Source organism: Eschrichtius robustus, chromosome 16, assembly GCF_028021215.1.
Source record: "Eschrichtius robustus isolate mEscRob2 chromosome 16, mEscRob2.pri, whole genome shotgun sequence".
In the NCBI taxonomy this organism is placed as follows: domain Eukaryota; kingdom Metazoa; phylum Chordata; class Mammalia; order Artiodactyla; family Eschrichtiidae; genus Eschrichtius; species Eschrichtius robustus.
In genome coordinates this window covers 85,637,561-85,651,765 of record NC_090839.1, presented here as the reverse complement: position 1 = coordinate 85,651,765, position 14,205 = coordinate 85,637,561, and the positions used below count along the sequence as shown (strand labels likewise).

The following is a 14,205-nucleotide window of genomic DNA, read 5'->3' as shown; positions in this document are numbered from 1 at the left end:
CGCCCACCTGTCGGGGGTGCTAGGAGGTCGAGATAAAACGGGAGGAGCTCGCCCGGACGCCGGAAAATCGCTCTGACCGCGGCAGCGAGCTGTAAAGGCAGAGACCTTGCGCACGGGCCGGCCCTGCCCAACTACACTTTCCACAGCCCTCTGCAGCCAGCCGGTTACCACGGAGACGGGCCGCGATAGTCGGCTCTGAGACTGTCCGTGGCCTGGGCCTCCGGGTGGACGTATGCAGAACAGCCTCTACCCCGACGGCTTCCAAACGGGCCGGCCACGCGCGCCCGCCACCCAGCCCTTGATTCTGGGGCCCGAGGAGGCAGAGCCATTTGGTTGGGTCTGGGCCGCCGGGAGGCTGAACTACATTTTCCAGAAGCCTCCGGGCACGCTCGCGCGGGGCACCGAAAAGGTAACATCGAGCTGTTGCCAAGAAGACCAGTCCCGGCGTATTTGGGCCCCTGAAGCCCGTGGACAGAGGAGTTGGAGACAGAGAAGAGGGATAGAAGAGAGAGTGAGGATGGGAAATTTGTTTATAAAGCAACATAAAGAGTACACTCCCTCCTGTTTAACTTTGTTTCCACCAATGCTCAGGGCCAGCGTGAGCATCGCACAGCCCTCTGGGAAATGCAGATGGCGCTGCCCTAAGGGCCATGGGAAATGTAGTCATTGATTAACAGCCACTACCTCGAGCACCTACAGTAAGGATACGGGATTGAATCCTCCCTGCTTCTCCCTTCTTTTCCACTCAAGCACAATATTTACCTCCCCAATGCGTACAGAATCTCTCCCTTTCTCTTCGTGCCAACCCTCAGTGCTGTATTTCAGACACTCCCTTAAATCTGTTCTCCTCACGGCCACCAAAGTAATTGTCCCTGCTCTCTTAGGGCTCTTACACAGCTAATAGAACCAAGTCCACATTAACCAGCTGGCATGTATATTTGACGTCTCACCTACTGTCTCCCACTAGTCTCCTCATATGTAAGAACCATTCTCTTTAGATTGTTCATCTCATTTGTGACTGACATCTTAAAGCCATTGCCACCATTTTTTAAAAATGCAGAGCACAACTTCTTGCTTTTAACAGTTGCCCCCCCAAAAGGGTGATACATTCCAAGTGTAGCTGGATTTGCAAAATATTCTTGAAAAGTACTTGAAATAGGTTTCTATCAGTAGAAACCAAGTTCCTCATACTTTGATAAAATTAGGATTTTATTTCTCTGAACAAAATATTTCATTACATGATCTGGTTAATTCACACCTAGGTGTTTTCCAGGTCTTGTAAAGTCACACAAAAGATTAAAACAAAAAACAAAAACACGATGGTTCTTGTATGAATTACTCATCACAAAACTCCGGTAGGATTATAAACAGTCTTAATAGATTTTTTTTTTTTTTATACAACACTTTGAAAGTCTAAGATCTATACACTTGATCCAAAGAGCTGTAAGCGTGGAGTGAATCTGCCTGAGGCTTTAGAGAAAGGAGGCATACTTTTAAAGGCTATCAGAAAGTCCAGATAGGAATGAACTGTACGTGTAAGAAGACAGATGAGGTGTTGCCCACATCAAAGCACCAAGAAACTTTCCTTGTGAAGTGGGAATACTTGGCAGACAGAACATTTCCATTAGCTTTTAACTTCGGTAGGAAGAATGGCCCAGATCATAAACATAGAGAATTATTTAACTGATAAAGCCGTTTAGAAGTCACAGTCAAAAATACGTAATCTCTTAACATTCAAAAGCAGAGTTTCCATCTTCCTCATTTATTTAATTTCTTTGGCTTTGGTTTTTAAAATGTAGAATCCTTCATTTCTTGCCTGAGGAAAGAGTACGTTTGTTGAAAAAGCCATCAGCCAAGGCCAGGATATTCATGTAGTTCTCAGGAATCAGGTGGGGAAGGCTGAAGTCAAGATCTAGAAGGGCCACAGTTCAGAATGATTTTCTTAAGTGGTACCAATGCAGTTACCTTTTCAATGGGTATCAGGAGCACTGCTCTTTTATTAACTCTTATATGTTCTCAGTTACCAGCAAAGCTCCATCTGTTGTTATAGCAACTTAGCCTACACTTTGGACATAAGGGTCTTCTGGTATTCCAGCAAATGTATAATGATCTCCAGGAGCTTTCCTGAACAATTCTGAGATAGGGACATTCAGGTTACAATGTAAGTTGTAATTTTCTTTACAACAGAGCTTCAGAATACTACTTGGTCATTTGATTGGTTTCAAGAAATATGATGCTATATATATCTGCAACATACTTGCAAACCATTTTCTGGGTGGTTTAGCTCCAAAAATGGTTATTTGCCCTGCTGTTGTTGCTGTGGTTGTTATTGCTTTACTAGGTTCAGTCTCAAAGGGTGAGACTCTTAGCCAGGTCCACTTGTAGACTCATCTGCCCAGTTACACAAGACAGTGGAAAGAGTGGGGGCATGGGATCCAGTTCTGTCCCTGTCCCTAACTTGCTGAGTCACCTTGAACTAGTCATTTGTCACCCCCCCAAAACCTGCTCCTCCTCTTCCATTAACGCCTCAGTGAACAGCATCTGTGGTAGGCTGAATAACGGCCCGCAAAGACATCAGGCCCCACTCCCGGTAACGTGCACATCCTGTAAATGATACTTTGCTTGGAAAAAGCGTCTTTGCACATGTGACTAAATTAAGGATCTTTAGATGGGGAGATTATCCTGGGCCCTAAATGCAATTATAAGTATCCTTACAAGAATGAGGTAGAGGGAGATTCGAGTCAGATACACAGAGGCGAAGGCAATGTGAAGATGGAGCAGAGAGAGATTTGAAGATGCTGGCCTTGAAGACTGCAGTGATGGAGCCACAAACCAAGGAATGACAGCAGCCATCTCTACACTCGTCCTCCTTCCGATCCAGCCCTCACACTGCGGTCAGAGGGGCTTTTCTACCATGGAGATCCGACCACATCAACCTGCAGTGAACATCCTTCAGTGGCAGCTCAAACCCTGACACCTTGGCCGGGTGTAAGAAGCCCTTCACCATCTGACCCCTGGTCCTCTCTCCTCACCCACACGCACACCCACCCACCTCCACTCCCCTCCTCTACACACTCCACCTCACTCACTCAGACACTCCCTCCTCCACACAGCCTTGCGTGACGATCCACTACCGAGTTTCCCACACGTCTGAGCTGTTTCATGCTTCTGTGGCTTTCATGTGCCTTGTCACATCTGTGATACGGAGAAAGGAATTTTAACCATATGCCAGCACACACAGCAAAAATCATTGTGCACTTAGAAAATGGTTCTGTGACACTGTAAATCAGAAGCAGGATTCTAAGAGCAGCCGTCTTATCTTTCCCTCAAAAGCGCTGACGGTTGAAACCACTTCCCTAAAATTCCACATTCAACGTACTTGTGTCCCAAATCATGTTTTTCAATGCCATTAAATGTCCATCAATAAAAATATAATATTTCAACATAAATTGTTAGCAACTGTAATATAAAATTGTAATATAAAATTCCCAAATAAATGATTAAGTGGAATATTACGCAGCTGTAAAAAAGAAAAAGGCAGCTCTGTATATAGTTACACAAATCCTCCAAACAAAAAAAGTGAAACAAGTTGTAAAAAAGTGTGAATAGTTTGCTACTGGTTCCATTAATAAAGCACAATCGTATGTGCACAGGAACGGGGTTTGGGGACAGGGAAGACAGGGAGACTTCTTCACTAAATGGTCTCTTGTAACCTGTGCACATGTGGCCTCTTAAATTTTAAACATTTTTCTCGATTCAAGGGCTCACAAGGGTTGTACTCTGGCTATGAACATAAATGAAAGCTGCTGGGTTAATTTTTCTATTGAGCTCTTGGATAATCATTAAAAATCAGAGAAAAATAATCTCTGTTTTGGAGCTGTAGTCTCAAGATCAATTATTATTATTGCAGCTATTACGTAAAGAAGAGTTACTACAGTTTGCATTAACGTAATCTTGTGTTCCTTGCAAAAGTTCCAACTGAGAGCAGGTCAGGCAGAAGGAAATTAACCTGGGCCTAAAATGTGCTCATGGATAATCCAGGCAGTTTACTAAGAGTTGACTGTAGTTCAATCTAAATTTACCAGGGGGGCTTCCCTGGTAGCACAGTGGTTAAGAATCTGCCTGCCAATGCAGGGGACATGGGTTCGATCCCTGGTGCAGGAATATCCCACATGCTGCGCAGCAACTAAGCCTGTGTGCCACAACTGAGCCTGAGCTCTAGAGCCCATCAGCCACAACTACTGAGCCTGTGTGCCGCAACTACTGAGCCTGTGTGCCGCAACTACTGAAGCCAGTGCACCTAGAACCCATGCTCCACAACAAGAGAAGCCACCACAATGAGAAGCCCATGCACCACAATGAAGAGTAGCCACTGCTCGCCGCAACTACAGAAAGCCCGCGCACAGCAACGAAGACACAACGCAGCCAAAAATAAATAAATAAAAATAAAATTTAAAAATAAATAAACAAATAAATAATTTACCAGGGAACTGTCATTATCTGCCAACACCACTCTCTCAAGCAGACTGCCCACACAGCTGCATTTCAGCCCTCTTCATTGTAAGAGTGAAACGCAGCCAAGCGTATTTTTCATCTCTTGTGTCTCTACTTTTCTTCCACTCTCAGTTGAAAAGACCTACATCTAACTTTTTTTTTTGGCTGCGCTGGGACTTCGTTGCTGCGGGCAGGCTTTCTCTAGTTGCAGTGAGCAGGGGCTACTCTTCGTTGCGGTACGCGGGCGTCTCACTGCGGTGGCTTCTCTTGTTGCGGAGCACGGGCTCTAGGCACACTGGCTTCAGTAGTTGGGGCACGCAGGCTCAGTAGTTGTGGTTCATGGGCTTAGCTGCTCTGTGGCGTGTGGGATCTTCCGGAACAGGGATGGAACCCACGTCCCCTGAGTTGGCAGGTGGATTCTTAACCACTGCGGCACCAGGGAAGTCCCTACATCTAACTTTTGATCTACTTAATATATTTTCAGGTTGGCTGTATTAAAAAATTCAAAAAGTACAAATTATGAAAGAACAATAATTCATAAGATCACTAAAACAAACTCACTTGTACAATAAGCTATAAACTCACCATATTTGCTTATCCTGAGCATTAAATCTTTTGACTAGTTTTACAAATGGTTGTTATGACAACAAAACATTGTTTTTCCCTGTATTACATGAAATAATATTTAAGAATTAAATTCCCCTGAGATAATAAAAAACGTTTTTAGGAGATGTATATGTATTCCATCTTCCAGTGTGATATGGTGTCCAGATATCAAGGACATCTAAATAAAAATAAAATCTTGGAGAGGTTAAATGCTAATATTTTTCAAAAATATCCTAGGCAAATTGTACAGATTAAGGAATGAAAATCACATTTAAACCAATCTACGTGGATTAAACTACTGTTGGTATCACTGGGCTATGACAGTTTACAATTCCACAACTTTTATAGTATGACATAATGTGAAGGGGAAAAAAAACCACCTCAGTTTTCCAGCTCTCTGGAGAGATCTGGGGAAAGGAATCAGAATTCAATAACAGGAGTTTCTCAGCTGAACTGAAGACAGAGAATAGATGGTATGAGTCAACTCCCTGGCTGACTGTTACCTTTGGCCAAATAAGGAAAATGTCTTCTACAGCCAAAGGGAGATGAGAACCTTAGTAGGTGGATGGATTTCAGATCTGCACTGAAATTGACTTCATTTGGGATGCGGAAGCGTCTAGGTGAAGGCCGGTTAGGTGATAATTGACATCTCCTCCCGGTCTCTGCTCTCAGACACTGAGTTGATTATGCTTCTTAAATACTTTATGAACTCCATTCTGATCTCTTCTGGGTCATCCTCAAGATCTGAGTGCACCAGCTTCAGCTTGTTCAAGGGTGGCGCTTAAAAAGGAAAATAATGTAATTAGGCATGAACTTTTAGTGAGGGGCTATTTCTAGCTCCGAAGGACCTGAGTCTTTTACATTTTATTTTAAAAAAATATTTATTTATTTATTTGGCTGAGCCGGATCTTAGTTGTGGCACGCAGGATCTAGTTCCCTGACCAGGGATCGAACGCGGGCCCCCTGCATTGGGAGTGAGGAGTCTTAACCACTGGACCACCAGGGAAGTCCCAGGACCTGAGTCTTACAGGAGCCAATTTGTTTAACTTTCCCAAGTCCAAAAATAAAGTTGTGCCTTGCTTGACACAATTTAACAGAGAAAGGTTTCATCACACTGCCACCCGGCAACAGGATCACAGCTCTCCAAGCCACTTCCAGGCCTTCTTTGTTCTTACACCAGAGGAAGGCATTTCTGAATTTTGAGTTGTTTTTTATGATCACTTTGACACCTCTGTAATGGTGTGTGTCACATGCAAATTGGAGCTTAAAGGCAAGTCAGGAAAGAGTGTCCCTAATAGTACCGATGAGTGGCTAAAACCAGGTTTTTTTCCCCTCTTAGTGTCTGCCTACTTTTAAAGTGTCTGCATGCTGGCCTGGATGGTACAGCAGATCTTCCAACCCAGCAGTTCTGATTTACGTGGTAAGAAAAACAAATGTCTAGGACACAGCAGGTGCTCTTTAACTGCACAGGGCTGCTGGTTTCCAAGACACAGGGCAATATACAAATGCCCAGAGCATTTCAGACTACAGCAGAAAGGAGAAGTCCAGGCTCCTTACCCAAAGCCAGGTTTCCTTTGTCACTTCCAGAGCCTGGTTTGTGGTGTGCAATTAACAGACATTGAGTATCCTGTAAAAACTGCTGCTGGACGAAGCAGGAATACCACATCTCAATTTCCTTCAGGTGGCTTGGGATGTCAGCATTGAAGACGATCACCACCCCGTGAGAGTCCTTCATCAGGGCTGGCCAGCAAGACTCGAACCTGCATGGCAGAAAAGGATGCAGCGTGAAGGGTAGGTGGCTCTGGTTTCTGCATTTGTTTTGTTTTTAATTTTTATTGGAGTATAGTTGATTTACACTGTTGTGTTAGTTTCCGCTATACAGCAAAGTGATTCAGTTATACATATACACATATCCACTCTCTTTTAGATTCTTTTCCCATAGAAGTCATTATAGAGTATTGAGTCCCCTGTGCTAATATAGTAGGTCCTTATTAGTTATCTATTTTATACATAGTAGTGTGTATATGTCAATCCCAATCTCCCAATTTATCAGCCGCCCGCCACTTTCCCCCCTGGTAACCATAAGTTTGTTTTTTACATCTGTGACTCTATTTCTGTTTTGTAAATAAGTTCACTCGTACCATTTTTTTTAGATTCCATGTATAAGCAATGGTTCTGGTTTCTAACTGTGGACTCTGAAAATAATGTCTAAGTATTAATCATGAATGGATGACCTCTCACTATATCATAACCCAGTCACTAAAGTTTCAAGAGCAATGCATGTCATCAGTAATTGATGGAGCCCCTAACACATGCTAGGAAGGGCGCTCGCTAGGCACAAGTCCAAGGTGCCTGGCAGGCAGCTGATTTTTGAATCATTTGATGGAACAAATGCTCTAAAGGAAACGTACTTTGGATCGCCACCACAGTCCCAGAGCTCAAATTCACACCCCGTGCTTTTGTCGTTGCTGGTAACGTGTGGGTTCTCAAATTCCAGGATCCTAAACACAAAAACAAGAGCAGCACCTCTCCTTAGGAAACGTTATACTTTGCGGATGCCACCAGCACCAAAGTCAGGGGCGGGTGATGGTCAGGGACTCCGTGGGAGGCGGATTGGTCAGGGCTCACCTCACTCCTTGGGTTGGGTTGTATTCGGTGATGTCAGAAGATTCTGTCAGGAAGTTGGCCAAAACGGTTTTTCCACTCTGTGAAAGTGAAGACAGTGAAAGATCGTTGCTGAAGAGCAGAAAAGTAAACCATAAGCAGGCCCTCCAATAGCCAGCTTGGACCCAGGTGGGATGCAGTAGAGGCCACGGCCACCCTGAGATCACCAGGGCAGAGGGCTCTCTCTGGTTGGGTGGGCACAGCCTGCTCTGGGTTGCAGGGAGCACAGATTTCAGTGCTGGCTCTGCTGCTGGGTGACTTTACCTGCCTCCAAGCAGAGGGAATAGCTAGTTCAAAGGCACCAGGCAGGAATGGACGTGGCACATTTAAGGACTAGAAAGGCTGGTAAATTAGAAGAGTAGTAAGGGAGAGGGAGATGTGTATGTGCAGAAATCATTTTGTTGTCGAAGCTAGGTAATGGATACTAGGGTTCATTGTTCTCTCTCCCCTTGTACGTGTTTGAGAATTTCCATTTAAAAAAGATATCTATGTTTGTTTTGCTTTTCATAATTCTGAGCATATTGTTGTTACTTGCCTATTTAACAGTTTATGTCTTGGAGAGTTCTCTGTGTCAGTTTACATGGATTTGCCTTATTTTGTTTCACTGCTGCACAAAGTAAGAATGTACCTTAGTTTATTCAGACATTTGCTCATTGATGGGCACCGAGGGTGTTTCCATCTGTTCAATATTGTATAGGACTCATGGGGAACGTGGAGGAGTCTTTAGCTACAGTAGCTTTTGAGAAATGTAATTGCCACGCTAAAAGCTGTGCACATTTAAAATTGCAATCCCAGAATACTCCTTTCCCTGAAAGCATTCTAACACTGCATGTTATCAATATTCTAAACTTTTCTCATCCAAACTGATGAGCAAATAAGTGCCATCTGTTTGTTCTGTGTTCTGTGACTGTGCGACTGAGCATCTTTTCATACTTATTGGTCAGTTGTATTTCTTGTACACAGACTTTGCTACATTATCTTGAGTTGCTTCTCTTTTCTTTATTGATTCTTAAACTTTCCTGTATGTTCTACCTATGAATCCTTTCTTTGTCATGCATTTTGCTAATACTTTCCCCTGGCTTTAACTTTGCTGTCATTTCTTTTAAGGCTTCTTCATTTTTGTGTTGTGTTTTAAGACCTTCCCTGTCACAAGATTAAAAACATAGCTTTCCATATATTCATCTACTACAGTGGTTCCCAGCAAGTGGTCCCTGGACGACCAGCATCAGCAAAATGCAAATTCTCAGGTCCCTCCCAGACCAACTGAATCAAAACCCTGGGATAGGACCAGCGAGTTGTGCAACTGCCCACCAGGCAATTCTGATGGGTGTTTAAGTTGGAGAGTTATTCATTTACTACTTCCACAGTTGTTCTTTTACACATTTAGCTTTTTGGTCCATCTGAATTTTATTCTTGTGTACGGTGTGAAGTACACAGGTAGATTTAATCCCCCGCCATCACCACCCACATGAAAAGCTAATAGTTCCAAGACCAGGTAATAGTTCAGTCTTTCCTCCTGGTTTTCTTGTTCCACAGACATATCTCATTAGGGACAGCCACAGGCACAAAGGAGAGTCATGAGATGTAGGCTCTGATTCCATAACGCCACTCACTACCTTGGGCCTTCGGGCCTTAGTACAACCGGGTCGAGGTCTGGGAACACCGAGTTCACGGTGAAGCCAGCGGCGCACACCAGGATGGGCGCGGTGGGACTGGGCTCCCGGCTCCTGGGCCCCACCCCCGCCCGGGCCCCGCTTGCCGCCCCGCCGGCCCAGGCCTCACCTCGCAGGGCCCCACGAAGAGGATCTTGGCCTTCAGCATCGCGGCCCGCAGCCCGCAGACCCGCCGGAGCCCCAGGCGCTGCCAGAGTCCTCGCCGCCGTCAGGGCGGAGCGGAAGCCGCCGCGCCAGCCGCCGCGCCGGTTGGCTGCCTTCGTTCCCATGGAGACGGGAGCGGTCGCGGGGGCCGACGGGAGTGGGCGGGTTTCTGCTGGGGGTTGGGGACCGGCCGGGCGCCCGAGGGGCTCTGGGGTGGTCTGCTGGCTGCCTGGTGGGCGGCGTGGGTTTCGGGTTGGAGGTGGGCTGCAAGGCAAAGCAAGAGGGTAGGAGGGAAGTAAAAAACCCGGATCCAGATTCGCTTGTGAGCGGGGGAGCCCGCAGAGCTCGCGGGGTCCCAAATCTCCTTTATTCCTCCCCGTAACCCCGAGAGCTCAAACGGGCCAAGTAGCTGGTGAGGTGGGGTTAGAACCAGGCATCTGACGCCTGTATCACTCTGGCATGATACTGTCCGCATTGAGAACGGATTTATCATATCCCTGGCCCAGTCTAGAAAAGGTCAGGGAGAAAAGGAGTCTCTGTGGTTCACCACTCACCGTCATTTGGATAATCTGGGAGAAACCAAAAGGATAATAATGCCCCGGCCTTGTTCACGGGCGGTGCAGGTGTCTGAACGCATTGCTGCTGAGTTCAGTCACTAGGTCAGTTTTAAATTACGGAGGCGGAGCCGGTCCAGACATTTGGGTGAGGCCATGAAATTGTATGCTAAGGGTGCCAATACAAAATACGCTAGTCCCCCAAAAGTGCTAGTATAACAACTACAACAAGAACAACAACAAAACCAAAATAAATCCAATACCAAACTGCTTTTTTTTGCAATACAAGGTGAACTGGGACTTCCCTGGTGGCTCAGTGGTTAAGAATCCGCCTGCCAGTGCAGGGGACACAGGTTCATTCCCTGGTCTGGGAAGATCCCACATGCCGCGGAGCAACTAAGCCCGTGCGCCACAACTGCTGAGCCTGCGCTGTAGAGCCTGCAAGCCACAACTACTGAAGCCGGCTCGCCTAGAGCCCATGCTCCGCAATAAGAGAAGCCACTGCAATGAGAAGCCCGTGCAGCGCAACGAAGAGTAGCCCCCCGCTCGCCGCAACTAGAGAAAGCCCGCGCACAGGAACGAAGACCCAACACAGCCAAAAACAAAAAAAACAAAAAAAAAACAAAAAAACAAGGTGAACTGTAAGGAAGAGTCCGCCTTAAGTTCAAGATGTCCTTAACTGATTGATTGAATAAATATCTTTTGAATGCCTGCTGTGTGTTTTTCTAGGTACTGGGGATGTGCCCATACCTCTTGAAGCTTTCGTTCCAGTGGAGTAGATGGATATTAAGTAAACAAGTTAATAAAAAAAGTACTCTCAGGTAGAGACAATTTTAGATATTGGTAAACGCTATGAATAAAAATAAATCACTAAAGAGTTAAAGAGTGTGAAGGAGCCAATTTTGGATGGAGTAGTCAAGGCAACACCTTGGTGCAGAGGTGACATTAAAGCAGAAAACTGAGTAAAGAGAGGGCGCAAATAAAGCATGTGAAAGATCTAGGGTACGAGCAATCCAGCAGAACAGCAAGGGCAAAGACACTGAGGTGGAAGTAAACGTGGTATGTTCCAAAAATGGCCCAGAGGGCCTGTGACGCCGGTACAGGAAGAGTAAGGAAGAGAGTGGTAGGAGATGCTTTTGGAGAGGTTGCATAAGACTTCGGGGATTCATTCTAAGGGTGATTGGAAGCCTGTGCCAGGATTGTATTTGGCAATGTGTCATAGAAACTCCACCACAGCAACTTAACCAAATAAGGGATTTATTATTTTCTCACCTAACAAGGAATCCAAGGATGGGCATACAAGGGCTGATGCAGCTGCCTTCTCCTTACTTTCCTGACGTCTTTTGGCTGCTCCACCTTTGTGTATTTGCTTTCTAGGCAGGAACAAAGGAGAAGAGCAAAGGTCAAAAGATATAGAGTACTACAGACTCCCTTTTTTCAGGAAAACAATGGCTTCCTTAGAATCCCTATCCAGTGATTTCTCCTTCTGTCTCATTGGTTAGAACTGTGTCACGTAACCTCCATGACTGCAAAGGAATCTGGGAAATATAGATTGTAGCTTTGCACATTTCTTTTCCCAAGAAGTGGGGCCCAGAGTGGGAGTGGGGGTGGGGATGGGGAGTTGATATTGGCTAGGAAACTGGCCAGCCAAAAAAGTCATCATGGAAGATTCTGAGCAGTGGATTGACATGATCTGACTTATGTTTAAAAGTGGTCACTGGCTGCCGTGTGGGACAAAGGGGACAAGCGTGGATGCATACATGGCAATTAGGAGGGTATTCAGGTAGCTTAAGAGAGGGATGATGGTGGTTTGGCTAGGGGCAGCAGTGGAGGTTGGATCTGGGACACATTTTGAAGGTAGAGGTAGCAGGAGTTGCTGATGGATTAGATGTAAGGGAAAGAGGAGTTAAGGATGAGTCCCAGGACATTGACTTATGAATGTCATTATTCATTGACATGAATAATGTTTGCCATTTCCAGACTTGGGAAGACTGGGGCAGGGTTTGTGGTGGGAGATTAAGAGTTCTATTTTGGTTATGTTAGTTTTGAGATACCTGCTAGTTGTTGAGGTAGAAATGGGATATAAGATTCTGTACCTGATGTGTGAGGTGAGGACTAGAGCTATAAATCTGGACGAGATACCAGTCAGCATGTGGAATGCCATTAAAGCCAGGGACTAGATGAGAACATGTAGGGGGTAAGTGTTGGCAGAGAAGATAAGTGTAGACAGATAGTGCCCTGGGACACTCTGCTCTTTAGAGGAGAATCTAGCAAAGAAAGCTGAAAAGGAACGTCCAGAGAGGCAGGAAGGAAACTAGGAGAGTATGGCATCATGCAAGCCAAGTCAGGATGGTGTTGCAAGACAGGGAGTGATCCATTTTGTCAGATGCTTCCAAGAGATCCAGAGAAGTCAAGGAAGGTGAAGAATCAACCATCAGATGTGGTGGAGGTCATTGATCATTTTTTAAAAATACTTTTCACTTACTATCTTTAAACACGTGACCACACATACATATAGCTTTGTAAAAATGGCTAACTATGATCATGCGTTTACTTTCTTTTGGTGCAATCTCCTTTTTCTTTTTTGTTTGGCTCCCTTACCTCGCCCTTGACCTCTCCCTTTCCCTCTTTACCGCTTGAAGTTTTCATTCTAGTGAAGAGACGGACAGTGAGTAAACTCCCAACGGAGAGGCTATGATTACAACCTGGGGTGCGTCGTTCAATATTTTTCTCCATACATCTCATAAATCCCCGTTCTACAAGGCTCTAAATACATAGAGATCTGTAACAGGTTGCTAAAAGGTGACTCTATCCAGTTTTGGCTGAGGCTTTAAAGGCTGACAATAGGTGTTGCGTGTCTCCCAGAGTCTAGTCCCTTTCTGTAGAACTTAAGCACATCACCTGGAAGTTATCAAAGAGTCATGAAATTGAAGAGGGAGAGAGGGAGAATTTCTTTGAAGAGCGTGCTGTTTGCTCATCTCGGGTCAGGTGAGACATGAGTCTTCAGAGAACTTGTATCCCCTGGCATTTGGGTAGGCCCCTGTTTTCACAATGCACCTTTGAAGAGTATGTGCTTGAATCCTTAGATTGGGGTTCTGGAGGAAGAGGAGTGATGCATTCTCAGTTGATGAAAAATGAAGATGGAGTGGAAATAATCTGGATGGAGGGGCTTTGTATTTTGGGTGTGAACTAATTTGACTGAAATAACAAAACTATATTCCAGTGTGAAGGTTGACAGTCTAGAGATGGTACGGCAGCGCAAAAATGGCCTCATGCACCAGGTTCTTTACACCTTTTTTTCTCTGCTGTCCTAAGGTTTAGTCTTTGTCCTCATGCTTGTTACCTCATAGTCACAAGATGGCTGCTGTGCCTCCAGGCATCATGCCTGCAATTAAGGAAAGAAGAAGAGGGAAGAGCATATGCTTTTCTGGTTGAGTCTGTCCTTTTTAAAAAAATTAACATTATTTAGTTATAATTTACGTATAATAGAGTATACCTATTTTAAGTCTTCTTTGAGTTTTGAAAAATGTGTAGACTCCTATACATTTACTATCTTACCATCTTGCTCAAGACATGGAGCTCGAGTCTAGATGGGGAGACCAACCTGTATTGTGCTTTTCACCTTGTGCTTTTCCAAATATAATCTCATCTTAATTCACGACTGGAGCTATTACTAAAAGGCACGTGATGAGTCCATACCCTAAATTGATGTCAGGGAGGAGGCAGGAGCCATGAGGCTTTGTAGTGGTTCTCCTTTCTGTATGAAAAGATGCTGTGTGTCCTCTGTGCACAGAAATGGCTTTGCCTCTCAGTCTGCACCAGCTGTGTCGGGTCCAGAGTCAGGGCTTCCTCAGCCCCTGTGTTTCCTGAGCCTTACTGGGAGATGCTACATCCCTTAACAACCTGTGACTTCTTTGAAGAATCTTATTCATGTTTAGGTCCACTGGACCCAGTTCAAAGCCTGGTACACAGTAGGTGCTCAATAAATTTCAGTTCCATCTCCCTCTCTCCCCACACACGCATGCAGACACACATACACGTGCACATTCATTTATTCTATAAATATGTAA

At 45.1% G+C, this 14,205-nt stretch overlaps 1 protein-coding gene across 1 annotated transcript; it reads right to left on the bottom strand.

Moving 5' to 3' along the window:
* Positions 1 to 1,238: 1,238 nt before the first annotated feature.
* IFT22 (intraflagellar transport 22) lies at positions 1,239 to 9,681 on the bottom strand. Its single transcript, XM_068524208.1, has 5 exons — positions 9,547 to 9,681; positions 7,729 to 7,805; positions 7,512 to 7,601; positions 6,658 to 6,860; positions 1,239 to 5,880 (listed from the first exon to the last, which is right to left on the bottom strand). The coding sequence occupies exons 1-5, from the start codon at positions 9,583 to 9,585 to the stop codon at positions 5,732 to 5,734; spliced, it is 558 nt and encodes a 185-aa protein (XP_068380309.1). The 5' UTR covers positions 9,586 to 9,681; the 3' UTR covers positions 1,239 to 5,731.
* Between the last annotated feature and the right edge of the window lie 4,524 nt (positions 9,682 to 14,205).

Coding starts and splice junctions, on each gene's coding strand:
- IFT22 (XM_068524208.1), bottom strand. CDS start 9,585: ATGCTGAAGGCCAAGATCCTCTTCGTGGGGCCCTGCGAG. Junction 7,806..9,546: donor TCTTCGTGGGGCCCTGCGAG/GTGAGGCCTGGG, acceptor TCACTTTCACAG/AGTGGAAAAACCGTTTTGGC. Junction 5,881..6,657: donor CAAAGGAAACCTGGCTTTGG/GTAAGGAGCCTG, acceptor TTCCTTTTTAAG/CGCCACCCTTGAACAAGCTG.